The sequence below is a fragment of the Orbicella franksi genome, chromosome 2 (assembly GCF_964199315.1).
Source record: "Orbicella franksi chromosome 2, jaOrbFran1.1, whole genome shotgun sequence".
NCBI lineage: Eukaryota > Metazoa > Cnidaria > Anthozoa > Scleractinia > Merulinidae > Orbicella > Orbicella franksi.
Genome location: NC_138146.1, coordinates 32,648,490 through 32,675,300, shown reverse-complemented (window position 1 = coordinate 32,675,300; position 26,811 = coordinate 32,648,490). Strand labels below are relative to the sequence as shown.

Here is a 26,811-nt window from a genome sequence, read left to right as displayed (position 1 = left end):
ACGAGTACGTCATCTGGTGCTCATAGCTTTCCGGCGTTTCTCCATTTTAAGGGCAATTTTTTTATCAAAAATTTTTCCTGTTCTGATCTCTGTCTCGCAGGGTTTGTTCTTTTGTGTTGATCTTTGTTCGTCGGTAGGTCAAAGTTAGTTTCACTTTTATTTTTATAACCTGTTTATTCTTTTGGCCAATGTATTTCCCAAAAATTGCGAGCTTAGAGATGTGCAGTGAGCTTAATTTAATAAAACAACAACCTTACTATATACAGACATCAGCTTTTCTCACTAAGCAATTCTTAAGCTAGGTAATTTAAAGTTTGAAATGAATCACTTATTTGAAGCTTGATTAATAAATTGTCACAACTTCAACTAAAATAAACTTGAGCTCATTTCAACCTTTATCAACAGAGCTGTCTACAAAATGAGGGGATGGTGTGTAAATGAGAGGTGTCACTCAGTGTCATGTCGTCTTTGAGCCTTCTTGATTTTTTGGAACAAATGGGTGACTATCCAAGACCTTTCAGTAGATTTGATGTCGCGGATGATGACGATGATGATGAAGAAGAAGATGGAATACCTAAAATCAGGATTGGAATCTGTGCCATGAGTAAAAAGGTGACTTCCATATTTAAGCTTAAAATGAAATTAATCTTACAGATACTTTAACATTGCTTAAACAGGATAGAATTAAGTATCTGTGTAAAAATACTTAAATGTACATCCTTTATCGACTTTCCCCAAAGGACTGAAATTTTAATATTACAGTAATCTACAAAATAATTATCGTTAGTAATCTAGAATACCCTGCAACTATATTTGCACGTTTTGGAATGCTTTATATGACAAGGCAAAATAATAGTCACTATTCAGGATGGAAACTGGAGGCAAAAAACCTAATTTACGAGAAAATCAAGTTTGTAATTATGGGTAATTTTCTTCATTCATTTGTCTGTCCAAAGGCAATGTTGGTCGGTTCGTTGGTCAGTTTGACCAGACAAAGTTTTTGCTCTCTTGTGTTTTTTTTTTTTTTCTTGATTTCGTGTACAAGAATTAAGAAACTGGCTTGTAGGTTGACCTTGTCAGTCAATATTTCAGGTCAGGTTAAGTTTTCACCTATCAAAATTTTAAATCCATTAGATAGTTGTGCTAAGATAGACTTGCTACTGTAGGCTAATAAATGGCAGGTTAAGTTATGCATGCCAAATTTTACAGTGGTTGTCCTTTGGTGACCAAGTGGAACCAGAACCAGAACCAGAATACAAACTCCACTGGTGTCCAACGTAAAGTCCTTTGCAAATAAACTATAGAATACAGGTAACAATAATATATTTATGCAAAGTCTTTGAAGTTACATTTACATTATTTTCTGTTCTGTGTTTTCCTTTATTTCATATAGACTAACTCGCAGCCTATGCAAGAGATTCTGGGTCGTATGAGTGCATTTGATTGTGTGGATATCTTTGTTTTTCCTGATGACACCATCGTGAACATCCCAGTTGAGGAATGGCCCATCTGTGACTGCCTGATTTCATTTTACTCTAAAGGATTTCCTCTTGAGAAAGCTATCGAGTATGCCAAGCTAAGGAAGCCGTTTAGTCTTAACGACCTAGAGATGCAGTTTGCATTACTGGACAGGTTTGTAAACTTTTAGTGGATAGTTTATCAAAATTTTTTTTTTTTTTATTTCCAGCTAAAAGGTGTAAAGATATGGTGATGAAGAGAGAAGTAAGATACGGTGTACTGCAGGCACTAAACAATCATTATCATGTAGTGATGCCAGGGCTTGTACAGTGGAGACTACAGTTCTTGAGAACGTTCATGTACTGTACATGTATGTGCAAATCTGGAAACTAGTTTTCCAGGTTTAGAAAATGTATCAGGGCTGTCACGAAGTTTTCAATAGGTTGTTATATTTGTGGGAGTAAATAGGCTGGCTGGTTTTTCTCAAGAATTAATCCAAAAGAGTACAGTGTAGCTAGCTACAATGTAGATAGTTATTTTTTTCCAGCAGTGACAGCTTGTACCTTTGACAACTCTGTATATGAAACAAATGAAAATTAAAGTTTAGAAGAGCAGAAAAAGGTAGAGTTTTTCCAAGCTGCAAACAGTTCTCATTTGCTGACTAAACGAGTTCAAAATCTTCATCTTGTAGTCAAATTTCTTGTAAATGTTGTCCTAGTCAAAATGTTAAATACAGACTGAATAATTAGTCACTCTACCCTACACTTAACACCCTTACATTAATTTTGTGCATCAGCAATGTTGTATTGTTAGTTGTTGTTGTGTGTTCACAGTCCAATTACATTTTGGTTTAGTGCATTCTGGTTTCGGAGAAAGTATTTTATGTACAGAAAAGTGTACAAATAATCTGATTTCCAAAAGTCATTGTTATTTCTTTTTTCTTTGTAGACCAACAATGTACAGTCTTCTAGAGAGTGCAGGAATAGAAACACCAAGACACGCAATTTTGCTGCGAGATGAAGACGGAAATCCTATAAACACAAAATTTGTTGAACTAGATGATTCAGTGCAGATCGGTGATGTGGTGTTCCAAAAACCCTTTGTTGAGAAACCAGTGAGTGCAGAGGACCATAACGTGTACATATATTACCCCTCAGGAGCTGGCGGTGGGAGCCAGAGATTGTTCAGAAAGGTTGGGAATAGAAGCAGTGTGTACTCAGCTGAGAGCTCAGTACGGAAAGAAGGGTCATACATCTATGAAGATTTTGTAGTCACTGATGGAACAGATGTGAAGGTGAGATAATTAGGTTAAAAATAATCAGCTTTCTTTGTGTGTTCAATTCATCCTCTGTCAGAAATTGATCTGAGATTCCACTGGAAAGAATTTACGTGAAAATTTATAAATAATGTTATTGGCCAGCAACCATTAGGTATTTCAAAAAGCCCCTACTTCACTTCTGTAAATGTTTACTGGTTGAAGGTGTACACAGTTGGCCCAGAGTATGCTCATGCTGAAGCCCGCAAGTCTCCCTCGCTGGATGGAAAAGTTGAAAGGGACAGCCAAGGGAAAGAGATACGTTACCCAGTTATTCTCAACCAGTATGAGAAAGAACTAGCAAACAAAGTCTGCAAACTGTTCAAGGTATGGCACTCTGATCTGTTTGTGAAATCATCATGAAAGAGGAATCCATCATCAACATCAATGGATTGCTGATTTTTTTTTCTGTCAAATCCAAGTGGCAAGGTTATTAAATTCAAATAATGTGCAGAAATTAGTTACTAATAGTAGTATTCAAATTGGTGGATTAGATGTGCCAAAGTAAGCAAGGGGCTTGTGCAAATCAAACCTGAGCTGACCTGGAGGCAAAGTGTGATTATATTTTACTGTTAATAATAATCTTTGCATTGTCAAGGCCTCACGAGGATATTAGAGATACACTTATTTGCACAACTGCTGTTCATGCTCTAGCCTCCTATGCAGATACTCTTTATGAAGAAGATTGTATGACAAACCCAAAGAGCATCGGCATAGTAGGGTATTCATGCTCAGGAGTGCACGTAACTGGACAAAATGAAGGGCATGCATTCATGGTCAATGTGGCTTTTTAATCTTGTAGCATAGTGCTCAAATTTGTTTGACCTCATGAATTTCTGGAAACAAGATGACTTTCTCATAACAGCTTCGACTGCATTACAATTTAAATGACTCTACCTTTATAATGGTTTTCCTTTTTCACTTAGCAAACGGTCTGTGGTTGTGACTTGCTCCGCACCCATGGCAAGTCATATGTTTGCGATGTCAATGGCTTTAGCTTTGTCAAGACCTCCAAGAAGTACTACGATGATGCTGCCCAAGTGTTAATGAGTCTTATTGTACAAGAACTAGCTCCTCAGTTGTACAAACCATACGATCTAGATGTGCAAGAGGAAATTCCTACTGTTGAAGCTTTGGAAGGTACCATGCTGGAGTTAAGGTGTGTGGTTGGAATCATCAGACATGGTGACCGAACTCCAAAACAGAAAATGAAAATGGAAGTTAGACATCCAAGGTGAGAGTGTCAAATATCTAAAAGAAAGTTTATTTTTTGTTGTTGTTGTGTTCATTATGGTAACTGCATTATTTCCAGTAAAATTTCAAACTGCAGCTCCCATTTTTCACCTTTAGTTAACAGTGATCCAGATCCTAATCTAATGCAGATCCTCACTCCACCTATAATCAGTAAAGCTAACCTAAGAGGATTTACATCAATTTTACAAGTTTGTCATTTGTAATCCATGTGAATCTTCTCCTGCCCTTACCTCCTTGTTCCCTTGTAGTTTATTATTATCTGTTTGGTGTTTTTCAATCTTAGCAAGCTACAATTTCAGGCTTCTTTCAATGGAAAGGTAATTGTGTGTGCATCCAAAATAACCTCAGTAACTATTACAGTGACTGGGCTCCTTTAACATTCAGCTACAATCATGGACAAAAGTAGTTGAGACACTTCCTGAAAAAAAGCTGTTTCATTGAACGGGTGAGTTTTTAAATCTCCAATTTTCACATTTCGAACCCCTCCCCCCTTTTCACTGGTGTAACCATGTAACATTGTCCACGGAGCATATTTCAACATTGAAAAGGGGGAGAGGGGGGTTTGGCTATCGATGTTTTTTCAATTAAAGGAGGACACCAATAGAAAGCATTTGCTTTGCGCAAATGTGTCAACACTTTTGTCCATGATTGTAGGTCTTAGTCAACTATGTCAATGAAAATGAATACTCTTACTAAAACACTAAAGTGTTCCAGAACATAAAAAGTGTTACCTGGAACATGTGTTAAACATCATGTAAGTATTTGCAGGTTAGCAGCTTACTGTAACCTTTTATTGCCAGATTCATCGAGCTGTTTAAGAAGTATTATGGCTTTAATGAACAAAAGCTCAAGCTCAAGAGACCAACTCAGTTGCAAGAGGTGTTGAATATCGCCAGAGATTTGCTAGCTGACATCAAGGAGGGGAAGCCAGTGTTTGAAAGTCGTAACAAAATCCACCAACTCAAAAGTGTTTTAGAAATGTGAGTTAATTCATGCTGAAGTTATACAAAAAAATACTGAAACTGTAGCCAGGATTAATGATTAAAAGATATCTATATTAATTAATTTGACACTGGCTTAGAACATGCTGAAACAAATGTTCTGGAAAAGACACTAAAAATACATTTTAACTGAACAACTTGGGTCCTCATTCACATTGGTTACGATTATAATTGATGAAGACCAAAAGAACATTTGTTTCAAGGTATCTTTAAGTTAGTGCCAAACCCATTTTTATAATCGCTCAAACCTATTAATGAAAAGATCCTCTACCCACTCCTCCCCCTCCTTCTTTCCAATGAAAGTGTCCTCTCGGCTCTGTAACCTAGTTAAGAAAGACATAAATTTAATGTGATAAATCTTAAGTTGTTACAACTCTTAAGCCTGTCAGTGTAAGTCAGATACAGTTTGCTCTAACACCAATGTTTATTTGATGTCTGCATTACTTGTTCTGTGTTTCAATTAGGGTGCTTAAGCAAACCACGATGACAACGGCAACGAAAACATCTCCAGAGAAACGGTTTAATTGGCAAAACAATGGCTGTGTACCTGCGTTGTAAATGTTTGTATATTTCTTTACTGTCCCCTGCAAAACAGGAATGTCAAATGACCAAGTTTTACGTAGTCTGAGGAACACAAATGATGACGGCTAATTTTTAGTATTTCTATCTGGAATAGACCAATTTAGATATATTAAAATTCAGCTTAATGCAACAGACCTCAGTACGAGGCTTTGGGGAATAAACCCCCCAAACTCTGCAGTTATTCCCTGGAGCCTTGTACTGAGGTCTATTGTTTTAGGCTGAATTTTGCATGTAATATATCAAAATTGGCCTATTGAATGGTGTCATTGCATATTTAGCCTGAGCATGTTTTTAGAGCCATTGGTGTACTGAACAGATCTAGACAGTTGCAAATTTCCCTTGTGAAATATAAATTCATTTTTGACTAGGCATCATTCTCAGCATTGCCATCTTCCTTGCTTAAGCTCCCTAATGTTATGTTTAGACACCCCTCCTAGGTGATATTGCCCTATATGCCTACTTAAATTCTTCAGGCACAAAATCCCTTCCCAATATTAATTACACAACTGTTTTAGAGAAGTGTAAGTCTAGGGCTTATTTACAGTTATTTTTATGGCACCTTGATTGTTGAGGGTCTTGTCTCAGACTTTGTATATCATAATGATTTGATTTAGGTGCTAATTTACTTTTGGTAGCTTGAGGGAGGGTACTTTTTGGAGAGGGTGCAAGTATTAGGGATGAGTGACTTATTACAGCTGGATATGGTATAATATTAAATTTCAAAAAAACTGATGATTTAACTCAGGAACTGTAACAAACTGGGCTCTGATAGCTGTAATGTTCAATATAATTTACATTCAGAAAGCAGGAAAGCAGAAAAGCAGACAAGTTTATATTTCATTTGTCTAGTAATCAGTCTGTTCTATGTCACATTCTCAAATGTCACTTTAGATATGGGGCCACTTATTAGAAGCAGAGTGCTAAATCAGTCCATTATGGTATACTAATTAATTTTCCATTCAACCAGCCATCTCCATTTTCATCCTTTCTTCTTAGGTATGGTTATTTCTCTGGAATCAACCGAAAAATTCAGTTCAAATACCTTGGTAAACCTAGAGATGGAAATGAAAGTGAGAGCAGTGAAAGTCGCCAGAGCAGTGAAAGTCGAGATTCAGGATCAGATGAAAGAAGTGGAAAAAAGAAACGAGGAAAGGAATCAAAAAACAAGCAAGCAGAGGCTAACGATGAGAAAGAAGTGAAGAGGAAGGAAAGTAAAGAAACTAAAACTCAAGGAAGTGAAGAACCAAAAGAGACTGAGGAGGTTGATCAGAAAGGAAGTGAAGACAAACTGGCAGTTCCTGTTGACAAGGATCATTCTTTGTTGTTGATTGTTAAGTGGGGTGGAGAATTGACCACCATGGGAAAGGAACAGGCACTACAGCTGGGACGTGCCTTCAGGTAGTGATATGCTGTCTTGAATGAGTAGTTAGGCTTGCTTTTTATCTCTGTGCTTCTTGTGTGTTGTACCATCTCTAGAGAAAATAGAGGGCTACAAAACTTATCCATAGCATACAGTGTAGGACTGTAAGTATTGAACTTGTATTTTGCACCCCTTTTTAGTTTTTTTTAAAATTGTTATAATAAGTTTATTTATTGTTTTTGTTAATTTATTTAGGAGTATGTACCCTGGCGGCCAAGGACAGTATTCTAAAATGTCAGGTATTGGTCTGCTGCGACTTCACAGTACTTACAGACATGATTTGAAGATTTATGCATCAGATGAGGGACGAGTGCAAATGACAGCTGCTGCCTTTGCAAAGGTATTAAGGTTAATGCTAAAAAAGAGTGTCATAAAATTTAATGTACCCATATCAGCAAAAGAAATATCACCAAGACACATTTTTAATCTCCTAAAGGTGCTTTGGGCCTTTTTCTGTTGCTAATCTTTTTTACTTGTTGTGTGTAGGGCTTCCTGGCTCTCGAAGGTGAACTGACACCTGTTCTTGTGCATCTTGTACGAAGTGATAAGAATACTACAGAGATGCTTGACACCTCCAATGATGCTGCCAAGATACTGGGAAAGTAAGTTCATCATTCACTTTTAATCAGCGCATGCATGCAATGGGACCTGGGTTTTTCCTGCCCTGTGACTGTAGAAAACACCTTTTGATTCGATATGTAACCATGCTACATACAGATCAGCTAAATATGTAAATTTGGCGATGATATTACACAACATTTTGTAGGTTTTATTCTATGGTATGAAGGAAAGAATAGATGCTTTGAGCTTACACAACTTCATGTAAACACTTGACGGGGTTTAGGAGACTTTCAAAGTACTTATTGTTATAATTGTAATGTGTGAACCGTCATAAACCTTCAAATTCTCCCTTAAACACCCTTATGTTTGCATCAGTTCACATGTTCATGTGTGTTGTAAGCGCGCAAACACACACACTATTATTTTTCTGTATCTCAATTGTATACAAACATTTTTGGCCTTTTCACATTTTAAGTGAAGTATATATTTAATATTCCTGGCCCCAGTTGTTTGAAGGCTGGGTAATGCTATCCATTGGGTAAGTGTTAACAAAAAAAACCATGCTATCCTCTGGATAGTGATTTATCCTGTGGATAACATTATCCACCTTTTGAACAATGTGGGCCAGATCAATAAGTTACTGAGCCACTGTGTAATTATTTTACTATTAATGATTTATTTCTATCGTTATATATCTTCATTATTTTTTATGGTGACACAGGGTGAAACACAGACTTCATGAAATTCTTCACTCTAATGAGGATTTCAAAGAGGAGGATTTTGCCAAGGTTTGTGTATTTGTCTACATGCACTTACTGGGAGTGGATCTTTTAGAACTCCATCAGAGCCTCTTTGCGGAATCATTACTTTCTGTAGAGGTACTTCCAAGAGCTTTTGTCATTTGGTTTTCCCACTTTCCAAACAGTATTCATTTGGTAATTTCAAAGTTTACTAAACCTCTAAGTATCCAAAGGAATATGGGGACCTGTGGACACCCACTTTGTAAAGAAAATTGATAGTAACTGCTGGATTGAGGGCTTACAGCAAATTTGAGATCTTCAAGGAAATTTAAATTAAATTTTACTTTTGACCATTTGCTTTGTACAGCTTGCACCAACCAAGTCTCGTTCTGTGATCAATGCTATGAATTTTGTCAAGAATCCTTACAAAATGTGTGAAAAGCTCTATAACCTGGTGCACAATCTTACAGGACAGCTGAAGGACATGATTGCTCAGAAGGATTATGATCCACGAGGTACTGTATGAGTTGGGTGCATGATCAATGAATTGTAGAGATGTGTGTGTTTTTCTACCTTTTGAACCCTGTCACTACAAATATTTAAAGGAAAGTTTGTGTCATGGTTTGAATTTGTTTCTGTTGTTTCTTTTGATTTTTAATTTGTGTGTATCATGTTCATTATCACAATCTGAAACAGTAAAGAACATAAAAATCAAGCTAGTTTAAAATGTTTGAACCAAAAGTACATTTTACATCACAGCACATAGGTTTATTGTGGATGTGTTGTGGCCTGATGGTTAGCTTGACTCCGAATCGAGCGGTCCAAGTTCGAGCCCTGGCTGGGGACATTGTGTTGTGTTCTTGGGCAAGACACTTTACTCTCACAGTGCCTCTCTCCACCCAGGTGTATAAATGGGTACCAGCGACTTAAATGCTAGGGGTAACCCTGCAGTGGACTAGCATCCCATCCAGGGGGGAGTAGAAATACTCCTAGTCACTTCAGAAAATGAGATAAGCTCCAGCCTGATGGGCCACTTGGCTCACATGCAGACTTGACCTTAACCTAGTACGTAGGTTCATTCATTTCCTTTCTCTGCTACACAGCTCCATTTCTGTACCATGATGAAACGCTGGAGTTAATGATGCACAGATGGACAAAACTAGAAAAGGTGAGATTTCTATTAATAGTGAATGACATGTATTGAAAAACGATTGTTGTGGGAGTTGTGGTGGACCCTGGATTGCCTAGTCTGCATCAGGGGTAGATCCAGGATTCTTCTCAGGAGGGGGTGCACCACTAAGGAATGGCGTAACTGACTGGTGAGGTTAACAAATATCAGTTATATTAGAAAGCTGCATGCCATATTAGGGGGGGGGGGGGGTGCACAGCCCCTGCACCCTTCCCCCAGATCCGCCCCTGTCTACATGCAGCTTTGAGTCCTGGCTTTGCTCATGGTGCTGTGTTTTTTGGGTTAGCTGTGTATGAATTAAAATAATTGGTCAAGTATCAACATTGTTTTTTTGTAATTCTCAGGATTTCAAGCTGAAAAGTGGGCAGTTTGATATAAGTCTTATTCCAGACATCTACGACTGTATCAAGTATGATGTGCAGCATAACAGGTTGGTACAGGATTTAAAAACGTTTTTAGATAACGTTTGCTTTTTAAATGTACGTCACAATGTACAATCAATCTCTTCAAAGGTTTGGAGAATGAGAAACCCACACGCAAATGTTTTTGTGTACTGTGTTAAAGCGACCTTTGGGGAAATTAGCTGATCACTCCAACACTCTTTGTTTGGTTGCTTCTCTTTTTATTTCCACTACTGATGACTTCGGTACAATACTCACAACGTTCTCTTACTTGTTGCTCTTGACTGGTTATGGCAATTACTACAACTACTAGGAGCTAACTCGTCACGTTCCTCTTAAAGGGACAACCACGTCATCCATCAAATCAATGTCAATCTGTCAATTAGGCTAACGTAATGTCATGCGCAGTTCAAATAAGGTTCTATTGCGACTGCGCACCAAGCTACTTAGCATATTTTCCTTCGAGGTTATCGAGGTTGACTAAAACGTTTTCTACCTTGATTTTAACCGACTATTCTTAAGTGGCTGACCTAAATAAGGTAACGTGAGCGATATAAAAGTTACAATCTTCGTTCTTACCGATTAAAAGTTTAGGATAGCACTAAGTTAAAAGATAAAAGTTGTTGTTAAATATTTCATACAACATAAGTGTTACAAGAAATAGGTTTGCAAACTCCCAGCTTCGTGGGCGGGATTTCCAGTTAAAACTATCCATCTCATTAACTGGACGTGCTCTTGGTACAAACATCCTTTAATGAGGTGCCGCTGCTATTGTTAGGAATCTTTTCTTTATTTGGGTAGAAGTGTGAATTAGGAATAAATTAATTTAAACATCGTTATCAAACTCCTTGAAAAGGTCAGTAAAAAGGGCAAGGTTTGACTGAAAAATTGGACGGGAGACTGAAAATAAGTTAAGGAGTCTAACGCGACTAATTCCAAAAAGAGCGCTTCCAAAATCCAGATTTCAATTTTTACTTCATTTTCTCGATCGACACCCGCGAGTAAACAAACGAGTTGCTGGACAACGCAGCTAAACCGAAAACATGCAGTGCGGCAACGGTGCTCGCAGAACATGAATGTACCAAGGCATCCTACCAAGAATTGGCTACAAATTATTGGAGTGGACACTACATTTTCAAAATAGTTAGATTACATGGCACCATTTCCAGTTTAACAACGGTCAAGTAATTTACACATATTTCACTGAAGAACTAGTTCCTAGGAAACGTAGCACCTGCGTACACATCAACAACGGTAAGAAAAGGGAACATTTTTTTAAACACCTAAAATATTCCAATATTACATTTCGAATGACCCAACACCTATTTCTCAAAACATTACCATTAACTTTTTGCCCATTATTACAACGAATAAATATGGTTGGAAATTTATATCTTGTTTGCATTTTTATTGTTTTACATATTCTCCCCACTTAGATTGAGCTAGTCCCTAGCTCACAATGAGTTAATAGAATGCAAGCAAGATAACATGACAATACCATAACAAGAAAAATGGAGGCATATATATATATTTCTGCACGAACCCAACACTATAGTTGAATAATGTATAACCTTCAAGTAAAATTTATGTGGACATACGGCATTAAAAGAAAATCGTATAAGCGAAGGGTTGATAGGAATAACAGTGTTCAAAAATGCTCACATAAAATTTTAATTGTAATATGAAGTGTAAACAGAAGATGAAACCTAGTTGAGTTTCTTACTGCTGAGTCAACAGACAAAAAGTTAGCAATATTCGTGTCAAACCCCGTTAAGTAACTTCATGAAATATTTAACAAAATTGTTTGTTTGTTTGTTTTCTTTTATTTTTGGTTTAGCTTATGTTTCTTTGTGTTCGTGAATGATTGGTTGTTATAAAGAACCAATGCGTGTCAATGGCTCATTCTAGTAATGCAAGACGGAATTTCTGATTTATCGGGTGGTTTACGTTGTTTTGGCATGAAGAATGTGTAGGGAGGTGTATTGGCCTTACAAACAGTAGTAATTGCTTCCTTTGGAGGGCTGTGCCTTGCGAAATTCAAAACTTTCCTTATTTCTTCCGTCATAGGATTATTGGTCAGATATTCTGTTAAACTAGGAAAGGTTACTGCTTCTTCGTAAGTTGGCAATTTAGGAAAATCTTTAGCTGACTCAAATGTGGTGCTTGTTGCATCATGTTTGGAACTGGCAATTTGCTCTGTTTCACACGCGTTGTCTTGAATTAAGTCCTCTTGGCTTGCTTGGCCGGGCAAGACAAAGAGACGAGAGTCAGTGGTAACTTCCTGTGAATACGAAAGAGTTTCGGTTTTCTTTGTGTGCACATTGCGTATGGCTTCCGAATCTAAATTCCTAGTCCTGAAAATACCTGAAGTGGTCTGACTGCGTAAGTCAGAATTTGGTAAAACCTGTTGTACAACTTGATCAGGGTTGTACAAGGGTTGTTTACTCACAATGCTTTGTTCATTTTGCTTTTGAGCGTCTTCCATTTCTGTGTGAAATATTTTCTCGTTAATCTCTTCTCGTAAAATCGGGTAACTTCTTTTCTGTTTTAAAACTGGTTTTAATTTGACTGACGATATATTATGATTTCTTGTATTGATAACTTCTTCAATGCGTTTTCGTTTTCCTATGGTTTCATCACTACTTGTGGTGATAACACCTTTGAGGTGTAATTGGGTCCTTTTTAGGTCATCTACGTAGGTACTATTATGTTCATCAATGGTCACAGTAACGCCAGCGTTAATGTTTCCATCGGGACAAATTGACATTTTGTTAACGCCTAGTGCGGCGTCATCGCTGAGTGAGAAAACTGTCTCATTTTGCGGTATTCTCTCGGTAATATTAATATGGACGTTACCAGTCTCCATTTTATTTTCAATTTCTGATAAACGATATTTGCGCGTTTTCACATTTGTATTTCTGTTAACCTTTCTTTTATTGCATCTCGTATGTTGAGAACTCTGGTTCAATTTGGTAACTGTATTTTCTCGACATGTATTATCAAAAGTTACATCGTGATTACTATTTTTCGTCGCCGAAGAAAGCGGACATAAAGATTCCCTAGACTGTGTTTCAGACACGCTATTTTTAGTAGGATATGGTGGTCCTGGGATTACCACGATATCCGAAATAGGCGAGTCCGAAAAACTATCATCAGGGCGATTGTGACTATTTACAATTGGCGATTCTGTGCGAATATCATCAATACTATTTACACCTGTTTTACAAGTAGAAACGTTATGTCGAGCAACCGAATGTCGTGAAGAGAATCTGCTATCTATAGTAGTAAAACATTTTCTGGGCTTACAACTGACTTGATTGTTGTCTCTAGTTGCTCTTCGAAAACTTTGTCTATAATATTTACATAATTTTGTTCTGCCAAAACGGACTCTTGGGGTACCAACAAGAGTCCTTAGGCGTTTCCCTGGTTGGAATTTGGTGGGGCGTCTATGGCTAGAATAGAGCGTCGAGTGTTGAAGGGAGGACTACGGAATTCATTACTACATTCATCATTCCACCCTCTGTAAGATCGGTCATATGAGTGATTGGCGGAATGGTGCGGATTCTGATACCGTCTCAATTCAGTCTCTAAGCGGTTGACCTGCCGTTGTAACTGGTCAACCTGGTTATTTTGCCGTCCCTGCCAACTGCGGGGTTCGAAAGGGCGTGATGTCCCCGGAGCCTGATCATAAGCAGCAACCGCATAACTAGCGTGCATTTGCTGAGTGTGCCGCTGCTGTTGCTTTAGAATTTGTTTAACCTGATTGGACAAGTCTTCTAATTTCTTATCAGCATCTGATGTATTTGGAGCTGGTGCCGCGGCAGCTATCACCTTACTGTTACTAGAAGATTGCTCCAGGAATTTAGTAAACATGGTTTGCATTTTCGTTAACACGGATTGAGTATCTGTAGCACCCTGGCGGCGATTAACTAAGTCCTTCATACGCGCTAGGGACTCGGCCTCCTGAAACGTCTTTGGCCTGCCTAGTGACACATAGGCTTGAAGGTCGCCCTGTAATCCTTCGATAAAATATCTCACTGTTTCTACGTCAGACAATTCTAATCGTTTGCATAGCCGCGTAATATCAGTAATGTAATCATCGATGGGCTCGTTTGGAGCGTGTTTACGCGCACTTAACTGTTGGCTTAAAATCCAATCCTGCGGGCCAGAGGCAAAACGTGCGCGAAACGCATCAAAAAGAGCGGTTAAAGTGCCCATAGTTTCCTCAGCTAATGTGAGAAACCAGGCGTGCGCAATGCCCCGCAAATAGAGTGGAAAAGCATTAAGTTGTAACTCCTCCGACCAATTATTTAATTTGGCTATGCGACGAAAATTGTCCAACCATACTGACGCGTCCGCTACAGGATTTCCATCAAAAATTTCTGGCTTCAAGCCATGAGTACTTGCTTTTTGGTCAATTTTATTTTTTAGAGAATCTAATTTTGTGCGTGTCGTTTCCGCTTCTTTTTCTAGATCGCCTTTTATTGTCGTCAGAAAAGTGGCAAACAAAGCTTTAAATTCTTCTTTTTGGTCAACATTCATGACACCGGATGCAGGACAAACACAAATATTACTTTCTTTGTGTGTTTCAATCAGCTGTGCCTGATGTGTTTGAGAACGCGTAACGATCTTTTTAGAGGCTTTAGGCTTAGGTGGCATAAATTGCAACAACCACTATTCCTATCAATCCCAATTAAATGTCGGTGCAAACTTTTAACTAAAAGATAACAGAATTGGATCACCACAACGAACAGTAGCACAAATACGTAAGTACTAACAAATATATTATTTAAAACTAACATAGGGTGCTAGAAAAGGTTACGAAAAAGGAAATAATGAGTACGCAGCATCAGTAAGTCTTACGTTCCATCTGGCGGGTTGATTTCCTGGCTTGTCCTGGCTTGACTTGGTTTATGCTGGCCTGACTTGGCTTGACTCAGCTTGTCCTGCTTCTTTTAGTTCTGGAAGTAACTCCGTAAAAGAAAGACACGCACGTGTCGGCTTCTATTTCTTGGGACTTAACCCTCAATGTTCAGTTCTGTTTAGTTTTTGTGTTAGCTCCCTTTTTGACAGCGCCTGTAAACGTTGCTGTTGGCGTTTAATCCACCGTCTGCATATGATGATGATGTTAGCTACAACATCCACGGCCGAGCATTTGATAACCGGAGTGGTCCGGTTAAAACATTACGGCCATAGCCACGTCCAGTCATCCACTGATCGGATTTTCAACACAAAATCCGGGCCGTCGGGCACCGAAACCGGAACTCCACCAACTTGTTAAAGCGACCTTTGGGGAAATTAGCTGATCACTCCAACACTCTTTGTTTGGTTGCTTCTCTTTTTATTTCCACTACTGATGACTTCGGTACAATACTCACAACGTTCTCTTACTTGTTGCTCTTGACTGGTTATGGCAATTACTACAACTACTAGGAGCTAACTCGTCACGTTCCTCTTAAAGGGACAACCACGTCATCCATCAAATCAATGTCAATCTGTCAATTAGGCTAACGTAATGTCATGCGCAGTTCAAATAAGGTTCTATTGCGACTGCGCACCAAGCTACTTAGCATATTTTCCTTCGAGGTTATCGAGGTTGACTAAAACGTTTTCTACCTTGATTTTAACCGACTATTCTTAAGTGGCTGACCTAAATAAGGTAACGTGAGCGATATAAAAGTTACAATCTTCGTTCTTACCGATTAAAAGTTTAGGATAGCACTAAGTTAAAAGATAAAAGTTGTTGTTAAATATTTCATACAACATAAGTGTTACAAGAAATAGGTTTGCAAACTCCCAGCTTCGTGGGCGGGATTTCCAGTTAAAACTATCCATCTCATTAACTGGACGTGCTCTTGGTACAAACATCCTTTAATGAGGTGCCGCTGCTATTGTTAGGAATCTTTTCTTTATTTGGGTAGAAGTGTGAATTAGGAATAAATTAATTTAAACATCGTTATCAAACTCCTTGAAAAGGTCAGTAAAAAGGGCAAGGTTTGACTGAAAAATTGGACGGGAGACTGAAAATAAGTTAAGGAGTCTAACGCGACTAATTCCAAAAAGAGCGCTTCCAAAATCCAGATTTCAATTTTTACTTCATTTTCTCGATCGACACCCGCGAGTAAACAAACGAGTTGCTGGACAACGCAGCTAAACCGAAAACATGCAGTGCGGCAACGGTGCTCGCAGAACATGAATGTACCAAGGCATCCTACCAAGAATTGGCTACAAATTATTGGAGTGGACACTACATTTTCAAAATAGTTAGATTACATGGCACCATTTCCAGTTTAACAACGGTCAAGTAATTTACACATATTTCACTGAAGAACTAGTTCCTAGGAAACGTAGCACCTGCGTACACATCAACAACGGTAAGAAAAGGGAACATTTTTTTAAACACCTAAAATATTCCAATATTACATTTCGAATGACCCAACACCTATTTCTCAAAACATTACCATTAACTTTTTGCCCATTATTACAACGAATAAATATGGTTGGAAATTTATATCTTGTTTGCATTTTTATTGTTTTACAACTGGTACTTTTAATTAACCTTAAATATTAGGATGTCTGGCATGGAAGAATATTAAATTATGGCTGACACGACTATGTTAACAGAGAGTCATGTTTCTAGAGTGCTCTGAGTGAATTTAACTTTTAGCAACGGTACTGATTATATTTTTACTCTGTAATGATCTCATTTAGTCAACTGGGTCTCACAAACAGTCTGGATTTGTACAAATGCGCCAAGGCTTTCGCAGACATTGTTATTCCACAGGTGAGTCATTGAAATAAACAAAAAGAACCATGGCATGGTGGTCTAATAGTTACTGTATTAGACTCTGGAACCAGGCCCTGGCCAACACTGGTGTGTAGCATTCTTGGGCAAGTCACTTCCCAGTCATGATGTGTCTCAACCCTGGAGTCAGGTGTTCCATGTACCTGCAGATGGCTATCAGTGAACAGTTCCAGCAAACTAACAAAATGTTTTTTTTTTTTGAGGAGTGGGGGGGGGGGGGGGGGGAAACCTGCAATGGGCTAGAATCTCATTCAGAGGAAGTAGCAAGGACTCAAATTGCCACACATTACAGTATACGGAATCATGCCCAAGCATGTTTTAGCCTTCTGGCTCCTTCAGGCCTTTAAAACGGTAATTGTTTACCATGTAGATACCAGATTATACAAGGTAAATTCCCATCACCTCTGGTCCATCTTACTGTTGTGTTTTGTTCTTCCCCTCCCCCTACGTTGACGAAAATTGTATAGTATGGTTCCGAGAAATATCCTCAACCACCTCATGGAAGGTTACAGAAAACGCGGGGTTTATGTATGAATGCCAGAGAAGCATATTAGACCAAATAAATTTAAAGGGATTTGCTTTGTGTCCTTTAGGAATATGGGATTACAACAGATGAGAAGTTAGCTATTGCTCAAAGAGTCTGTGTGAGACTTTTAAGGAAGATCAGAGGAGATCTGCGGCATGCTGATAAGTCTGACATCCACACTCGTCTCAATCCCAAGTAAATTCATTAAATATAATTTGTACAGTAAGACCTCTAATAGAAGTCATCGTCTGCCTCTGTGTTACTTTGCTACCTTACACCTGTCTCTTCGAATACATACTTCTGTAAACTATCGAAGGCTGCCTATTTCAAAAAGAAAAAAAATTCTGTAGACATCCTAACATACTTACGATGTGATAAGAGAAGCATTAACAAAGAACCCACAGTTGTCTTGACATCCCAGTTTTGTCACGGCTAAAGAAAGTTTTCCCGCGCTTTGCATCGGCTGTGTGACTTATATGGTTGGCTACATGTACACTGTATTTGCCTTGAGTTTTGATTGGTTCAGTGGATTGTCTGTGTAATGTGTGATTGGTTAGTTTGGGTTTGGCTTTACTATACTCTATAGACCATTTCTGAGTTAACTTGTGCCTCTATCAAAACAGGCCCTCGTTCAAAACCTTTCGTATGAAAATGACTTTGATTTGGATTAAAAGTAACTTGTAGGCGGAACACTCTTTCATAGGAATGGTTTTGCACAAAGAGTCTTTTTGACACAGAGCGGTGACAGAGGCAAAAGGCGTCTCGCAAATGGCGTATTGAAAACTGCGCTATTCAAGCAGTTAGTTAAGTAGTCTTGAACAGTTTGAACTGATTGTGTTGCCCTGTGTTTTTATCTATAGTTACTCACAGAGTGTAGAAACACCGCATCGTCATGTTCGGACTCGATTGTACTTCACTAGCGAGAGTCATGTACACACCGTGCTGAATGCTTTTAGGCATGGAAAGCTCTTTGAGGTAAGTTATGATCTTAATTACTTAGTAATGTAACAAGTCAGATCTTACTTTGCTCCAGGAATGCTAAAAGACTGGAACATTCATCTTGTGTATATAGAATTTTCATATATTATTGTAATCTTTGTGCTAGTTTCTTTATTTCATATTTCATATTTTATTTTCATGTTGGGTGATTTGCGAAAGGATTTTACTGACTGAAGATGTAGATGCAGATAATCGAGCGGTTTTAACTTGAGTGTCGAAAAGAAATTTGTTTTTTCTTGCTACGTTACAGGATTGGCTTAAGAAAACTGACCCCATTTTGTCATCCACATAGAAGTGAAACCAAAACCCATCGTGACTCGCTTGAACACGTTTTTCCGCGCTCTGTGTCAGCTACATGAATTTTCTTCGAGTTTGATTGGTTCAAAGGATTGTCAGTGTCTTTTGTGACTGGCCAGAGTGACCAGTTTGGTTTTGCTTTTACGAACCTCAGTTGAAAACCGCTCTAAAATGCCGCTACTAATCAGTAAAACGTAATATTAAAGTAATATACTGACTGAATTTAAAAAAGATAAAGATATAATACATTTACATGTTCCATGTTGATAATGGCAGTTGACAATGATTGTCGATTTTACCTCACTGAATATTATTTTACGAAGTGTAACCAAACATTTCACTCGTAGGATATTCCAAATGACCAGTGGCGGAGAGCAGTAGAATTCTTAGCTGAGGTTCCAGAGTTGAACTACATGACTCAGCTGGTGCTTCTGTTGTATGAAGATCCTAAAGCTGACCCTCTGTCCGAGAACCGTTTTCATGTGGAAATGCATTTCAGCCCTGGAGCAAAGACCATGGATGATCCCGAGTTCTTGGCAAGGAATTCTCCCACAAGGAAACGCAGTGTAGAGGACGTGAGACATGCCGGTGCTTGTAAGCCTGCGCATGGCATTGATGTAGGAACCGCTGGTAAGATGAGCCAAGTCAATGAAAATCAAGTGGTGGGTGTTGGCCAGGACAGTCAGGATGTCCTTAATGATTCTCTCTCTGCAGCTGCATCAGTTGGTGGTCTTGAAACTTCGTCTCAAGTTGTATCCACCAGCTCAAATCCTGAGCATTCTGAGAGCGTGGAAAGAGAACAGGAAGTTACTGGGGGCTATGCTGGAAGCTCGCAGACCCCAGAGCTTAATTCCACCGAAGAGGAACCGTCTGAAAGCGCAGATTTCGAGGCTTTCGATGACAAACCGTTTGATGAGACCGTTTATGCTGGCAATGAACGGCCACGATGTTCAATTGGAATTGATGACTACTCAGACTCTGCCATCGGAGCAAGCAGCGGAGATAGTGCTGTTTCCTCAGGTACATCCATCGAGGGATCGTCTGGAGAAGAAAAGCTCTTGACCAGACAGCGGAATAGCTTGAGTGAAAGTGATATAACCAGTGTTCGTGGTGGAGTCGACAGGAGGTGCAAATCTGACAGCGAAGTGACAACTGTTGGTACCTCGACGAGGGGTGTTGTACAGGGAAAAGAGGGAGGTCAGGAGAAAAGCTCCGTGGCATCCATTACCGAAGAAGTTCCTTTAAAGCCACGGAGTCTCCGGCCCAAGGCACATTCTATTTCTGGAGGTTCTCCAACTGTTTACACACCATCAAGCAGTGAATCACCAGATGACTCGAACATTTACAAGTTTTCACAAGGTATGTTTTTAATGTAGCAATGGCCATGCGTAGGGGCAAGGTAACTTCCATATATAAGTGTTTCATTCGAAACAAACATTCAGGAATGTGTTTGGAAAGCAAGTGGAAAAGTCTGGCCCAGCTTGAAGATTTCCAAAAAAACACTTTCTCTGTGATAGAGCAAGTTCAACACAACTACGAATAGCCCCGAGCGTGTGCGAAAATAGAGTGAGTGGGAAACTGGCAGATTTTTCGGGAGCCTATTATGTCTGGCACTCTTTTGTTCGTTTCACGCTCAGGGAACTGAGAGAAAAGAGGAGCTGCTGGTAGAGTAACCTCGCTAGTTGATTGGTTTGACCTTTCTCAGCTTCAATGTTCGTGTCTTCATTACTAGCGTAGCCTAAAGGTTTAGGCACACTTAAATTTTTGTTACACCGTTTCCGTGTGTAATTTTAAAATAGCCGATAATTTTCGTTCACCAAAATCGCCTCACATAGGTTTTTTCCCCACTTGTCGGAATCCATGAACTGTGAGACCTGTTTGAATCTTGACACTTTTCGTTGTTTAGGTAGGGGGGAGGTGGAGAGTGATTGTTGTTGATGTTTTACTGGGATAGCGAGAAATAACGCTGAAAGTACATTGCATGCCGTTACTATTATTGTGCTGCTTTGTTATGGCTCCGCTAAAGCAATGATCGTATCGTTAAATCTGTACAACAGCGTTTTTATTCAAGGAGAACCAGTCAGTTGTTTATTTGACGAATAAGCCATTATGCTGACTGACTACTGGCGATTTTCTGAATAATATGCTCTTACTTCGAAGGACATTGTTTGTCTCACTCACCATTTTAACTCTATCAAGAGAATTAGAACCAGCGTTCAGTATTTTGCACTGCACGGCAAAAACGACCCTTCAAAGACAGGTAGGAGTACGTTAATTATCATAAATAGCAGGTGTGTCTAAATCGCGTAGACTTGGAACGTTTGTGTGACGTCCTGTCCACGACTCCGTTCCTGGATGTCGTTTTTGCTCAGTATGTTGCAAACAAGTTATTAATCGCGTGTTTTCGCATCGTTTGCAATTAAAATCGACGGTCCACAGTCCTTGACAAATAACCGTCCCATTACTATCTATTCGCTATCTATTCCGACTTTTGCCTGTGCTAAATGTATAAAAACAAGCCTGTGATCAGCTTTCTGGTCTCTAACTGCTTAATATTACTTATCAGTAACAGCCTTCAATGTACAGGTTAAACAAGTTCAATCTTAGCACTAAGTTTAACTGTCTATATCTTGTTTCTTGCTGCCTAACATTTCTTGTGGCCTTGAAAACTGTTAATAACAACAGGAGTCGGGGCTGATCTGCTCGCCGTTCACGAAGAAGATGGAGAGTATGAATATGACGATTCAACTGATGATGAACATCAACGAAAAAGCAGCGTGGAAGAAGACGAACTGCCATTGATGGAAGAAGGTGATAAAGAGGGTATTAGGAACAGGAAGACAATCAGATATTCTGCCCAGTTTTATGTTTACCCATACTTTTCTTTAAGTTTGAGTATGAGATGGTCTGTCTTCTTTTTTGTAGTTAGCGAACAGAATATTTAGTTTCAATTTCTAAGATTATGATTTCTAAAGACAAAAAAGTCCGTTTGATCATTTCTCGCCCTTCAAGAAATATCTTGTTAAGTGTGATCCCTGCAGTTTGCAGCCACCTTTGCCTGTACTTAAATTTCTCACTCAAAACAGCAGAGAACAAGGCCCATCAGGGTGTTTTTTCCTTCTGATGGACGCTACGAAAAATAATATTTGTTGTAATATTATTTTCAGTTTTTGCACTTCATTGAAAAGAACATTGTCACAATTAATTTGCATTTTAGTGTGTATTGTAAGTCAGTTTTATTAGTCGTAATATGTCACTATTGTAACACTGTTACACCACCACACTGTAAGAAGTAATATTTTATTTCATGCTAAAGTTTTTTTGCTTTTTTTTTTTCATGTGTATGTATGGTATGGTATGCTGGCAGCACAATAGTGTCCAGTGGCAAGACTGTCACTCTAGCCAATATTTTATGACACAATAAACTGTGACGCGAGTCGCGTGACAGGTGACACAGTTTGTGCAATGTTAAGACGTATGTTTCCGTGCTTTTATTAAGTGACACGGTGTTCTGCACAAATTAAGTAATGAATGTGTTGTAACTCATTGTAACTTTCATATCTTGTCAGATAGGCAGGTGTAAAATGTACATTTATACGTAGATAGAATAAAAACAAAATTATGACTTGTCTTCAGTGTGCACTTTTTTTCTTGTAAGCACGTTAAACTAGAAGGCTGATTTCTCACCGAAATGCTTGTTTTAACTTAACCACTTTATAATGCTAATTCCTTATTCCGTCTGCACCAACAAGGACTGTTTGATGCCTATTAATTTTGTGTTAATACTTCTTACATGAGGAGTTAGGAATCTTTGCTTTTTTATAAAAAATTCAACCAGACTTAATCAAGCTCGTATTTGATATAGGCAATGGGAAGAATCTTTAATAGAGCTTTAAAAACATTTAGGGTTAAGACTACTGCGTTGTTTGTTTTGTCATTAATGTAAACTTGGTTTTGTGTTCCCCCAGTTACAAGCCATAGCAAGGCAGGCAGGCAGCTACCATGTAGTCAGCCTAGACTTCACATCCCACCTGTGTATCACTACATGGATTCCACATCAAAAGATTGTTACATGTTTACGCGTCAAGCACCACGTCAATCAGGCCTTCTTTCCGATTTTCAAGTCAGCCTCCTCTAATAACGGGGTGGTCAGAATATTTTCAGTGGGAAGAGGGGCTCCTCCTCACGCCCTCTGCCTTATCGACTTTCACGATCCAGAAGAGGGCCTCATTGTAGGTTAACCTCACAACACTTCATTCACCACTGTAAACTGCTATGTTCTGGTTACTGCAAACACAGGGCGTGAATATTACCATGCAATGCTTAACACTGAAATTCTTGATCAACAGGGAGACCAAAACCGTCATCAGCCAAGTCAGACACCACTTCTGTTCGTCAACGAAAGGTCTCCTTTGATCTGGTACGTGAACAAGGAAAGAACGATTTACACGGTCAGCCACTGAGGATCGTCCAGTCGACTCCTTCCTTAAAGAAAGGTTCTCCAACAAGAAAAATGAGTCTTGGTAAGGAATTTAAAATTAGTGTTGGCAAGAAAGCTGAAATAAGTGAGGTGAAACGAGTGTCGGCAAAAGATCTGAAATTACCGGGCAAAGATTTCAGAGCCTCTTAAAAATGTTTACAAGAGGACAATGCTTCTTTCAACGGCTGGTGCGGAAAATGGTAGGACGTGAAAGGTGTCCTTAACTTGGTTATGGTTAGGGCGTTGATCTCCGTTTGGAGAGGATCCGGTTCTAGCCGGCCAGTGTGTTGTGTTCTTGAGCAAGACACGTTACTCTTACAGTGCGTTTCTCCACCCAGGTGTGTAAATGGGTATCAGCGAGTTGTTGGAGAAACCTGACCAAATTCTGTTTAGAGGGGAGTAGCAGGGCTCCTAGTCGCTTAATGCTACGTAAAGCAGCATAACTCCCGGCGTAACGTTTTGCTCGAGCTCGTGAACCCCGAGTTATATTTGATTGACAGTTGAGTAACTAGTATGTCTCGTGTTTTGTAGGATCTGCGACGTCCACTATCCGTGCAGTGAGAAATCTTTCTTACGCCATTCAAAGTGCTTTGGTTGTCAGACCATATTCTGTTACAAAGATTACTAGAAACAGTCGCAAACCACCAAGTAAGTATTGGCCTCATTTTCATACACTTTTCTGTCAAGCTTATTAAGGAATCGCAACTAACCGTAACTAACCGTAACCGTGGTTTTGATATGGGATTTTAATTTGCACAGAATTTTATGATTTCATGTGTCAGTCTCTTTACTTTTAGTATCAATTTAGAAGATATATCAAACAGTTGATCTCTTTTTCATCAAATTTTCAATCACCTTGAAGTTCGTCCAATCTACCCCACTTTGAGCCATATTTTTAACTCGGTCTCTTCTCAGTGTTTGGGAATGTGATGAAATACTTTCCACTTTAGTGAATCTTGGACATTTGCTACTTGCTCTTCAGTCCAGCCAAAAAGAACCAGTTGACTGCGAATTTCTGTCTTCTACACTGGATTGGGTCCACAGTTGTCGTCTCAGAGTTGCTAAGCAACCGATTGCACCTTGCTTGCGTGACTATTTGCGGCTGTCGCTTGTCTCCGCCGAAAATAACGTCTGCGAAACCGAACCAGGAAACGATTTCTGTGACGTAGGAATTTTAAGGCAATCACAGTTTAGCTCAAGTAGCCCCAGAACTACTGCGCGAGGTATTCGCTGCGAGGAGCACTCGAGTTTCATTCTATCATGGAATCTGATTGGCCAAGGAGAAACAAAAGTCATTACGTCACAGAAATCGTTTCCTGGCTCGGGTTCTCAGACGTTATTTTCGGCGGAGACAAGCGACAGCCGGAAATACGTCTGCGTTCGCAGGCTAGAGTATAGCAAGTACTGTGAAGCGTTTGACTCTTTCATCAAAGGAGCTCAGTCACGGTTTGCGCATATTGAAAAGTTTAGCCTCAATTTTTCAAATTCGTCTTTTGTAATCCATGTCAATCTTCTTCATCCTTAGCCATCGTTGTTCCTTTATGGTTTATCATTATCTCTTAGGTGTTTTGCTATCTTATTAAACTGTTATTTTCAGGTTTCCTATCATTTAAAGGTAATTTTGTATTTGGCCAAAATAACTCAAAATACCGTGACTGAACTCCTCTAAGATGAACCTTTACAATTCTAATAAATATATCGCATTCTATAGCCGGTTTTAAGCTATAGTCGAAATAGAACGCTCGAAGTGATGGCGTTACAAAGTTGCTGCGGCATTTTGAAGAGCCAGCTCGCAGCCTGTCTTCAAGTTAGCAAATAGTCAAGTGCAAAACTGTAGAGTTAGCTTTCAGCTGATGGACTGGTGAATCGAAGGCAACCCGAACAACAGCTTCGAGATTTCATTTTATTGGAGATTGTACCTGGGTGTATGGTAACAGTTTGCTTTGTTTGTTCTACAGTTGCGGATTTTTATGAAGAAATGACCAAAGTGGAATCCCTGAATCCCCTGCGCACATTACACAACGCAGTACCTCTAAAGGAGATGGACAACTTCTTTGATAAAGCCACTGGTCAAAGCATCGAAGCAGTTGTAACACCATTCAACACTCCCTCAAGAAAAGCTCCATCGAAGAAGCTCTCGAGGCCATCCTCAAATCGTACCCAGCTGCTGGAGCAAAGGGGAAGCACAACTAATGAGGACGTCGAGGAGATTATTACAGACTTGTTAGCTGAAGCCAGTCAGAAACTTAATTCTTGACAGTAATTATCCTTCTTGGCGGCAATACAGAGCAGGAAAAACTGTTAAGGTTCAATTACCGTGAGAATGTCAAGGGTGTTAATTTGAATTGTTATACGGCTCTGTCTCACATAGACTGGGCACTACCAAATTCACAAATTTGATTGGCTGAAATCGATATTGAAAGGGGTCTAGATTTTCCCATCTAGACCGGCATCTAGACCGGTAATGTTTTGGAGTGAAAAAGTTGCAAACTAAAAAGCAAAATCATTGACTATTTTCATCGAACAATATTTATTTATGGAAGTGCCAAAAAGCCTGATGAGAAAAAAAAGTAAAGAGGACGAGCAAACTTTTGCAGAATTAAATTCAGCTCATCGCCGTTCGCAAGCTAAATGTCAGTTAGTACAAACCAGTTACGAATTAAATTGCTCTTGTAAGCGCCATACAATAAACATCTTATTAACCGAGCTTAGTCAGTCTGTGTGGGAGAATCTTGACCTCGGTCTGTGCTCACGACCTCGGTCAAGATTCCCCCACACAGACCTCCTGCTCGGTTAATAAGAGCTAACTATTTTTTTTACATTTGAGAAACTAAATTTATTTAATTTCAATTGTAAGTTAATTTATTTATGATTAAAAGTTGCCTTTTTATACTGATTTGACAGAATTGGTTGTCGTTGTGAGATCAGAAGTCATCTCAACTTCACCTTGTTCTATCCTCTATGGAACCCACTCTATCGTATAGCCCCAGAAATATAGTGCTCACGTTTTCCTTAAGAATAAAATATCGCGCACCATTGATACAAATCCGGCACGATCAGAGTGATAACAGACCGTTTGAGCATTTGACGACAAATTGGCTGTAAGCGAAGATTGCTCTTTCTTAGCCAATTTAGGTTTAACGTCCCAAATAACGCCTGCCAAGAACGGGTTAACGACGACGTTGAATTGAAAATGAGTTTAAACTTTACTCACGAATTTGACGATTTTCTTGAGCCATTTGGTGCTATTCTATGTCAAAAACTATCCCACTACTTAAAGGAGCTCAGTCATAGCATTTTAACCCATTTTGGCCGCCTACAAAATTATTTTTAAATTGAAGGAAACCTGAAAATAGTAGTTTACTTAGAAAAACACCAAAGAGATAATGGTAAAGTCTGCATACGAGCCAAGTGGCTCATCAGGCCGGAGCTTATCCCGGTTTCAGTAGCATAAAGCGACAAGGAGTATTTCAACTCCCCCTGGATGGGACGCTAGTCCATCGTAAGGTAACCCCTCAGCATTAAATTCGCCGGTACCCATTTGTACACCTGGGTGGAGAGAGGCACTGTGAGAGTAAAGTGTCTTGCCCAAGAACACAACACAATGTCCCCGGCCAGGGTTCGAACGTGGACCGCTCGCTCCGGAGTCCTACCAAAGAGATAATACTAAACCACAACGGAACAATTGTGGATATACAAACGACAAACTTGAAAAATTTAGGCTAAACTTTTTAAGTTGAAGAAACCGTGACTCAGCTGCATAATTTAGTTTTGCTGAGAAAA

General features: G+C 39.2%; 1 protein-coding gene across 3 annotated transcripts; it reads left to right on the top strand.

Moving 5' to 3' along the window:
• Position 1: 1 nt before the first annotated feature.
• On the top strand, positions 2 to 25,924 carry LOC145479378 (inositol hexakisphosphate and diphosphoinositol-pentakisphosphate kinase 2-like). Of its 3 annotated transcripts, XM_081457726.1 has the most exons (22): positions 2 to 133; positions 406 to 612; positions 1,394 to 1,632; positions 2,407 to 2,752; positions 2,939 to 3,100; positions 3,700 to 4,007; positions 4,828 to 5,007; positions 6,607 to 7,008; positions 7,226 to 7,370; positions 7,517 to 7,632; positions 8,313 to 8,379; positions 8,699 to 8,846; positions 9,435 to 9,499; positions 9,865 to 9,950; positions 16,633 to 16,705; positions 17,320 to 17,447; positions 18,113 to 18,227; positions 18,896 to 19,907; positions 21,234 to 21,359; positions 22,898 to 23,071; positions 23,560 to 23,676; positions 24,987 to 25,924. In XM_081457726.1, exons 2-22 carry the CDS (start codon positions 460 to 462, stop codon positions 25,283 to 25,285), a joined length of 4,461 nt encoding a protein of 1,486 aa, XP_081313852.1. In that variant the 5' UTR covers positions 2 to 133; positions 406 to 459; the 3' UTR covers positions 25,286 to 25,924. The 3 variants fall into 3 exon arrangements, with proteins under 3 accessions (XP_081313852.1, XP_081313854.1, XP_081313853.1); XM_081457728.1 differs by lacking the exon at positions 21,234 to 21,359; XM_081457727.1 differs by lacking the exon at positions 2 to 133 and having other exon boundaries at positions 271 to 612.
• The last annotated feature ends 887 nt before the right edge of the window (positions 25,925 to 26,811 follow it).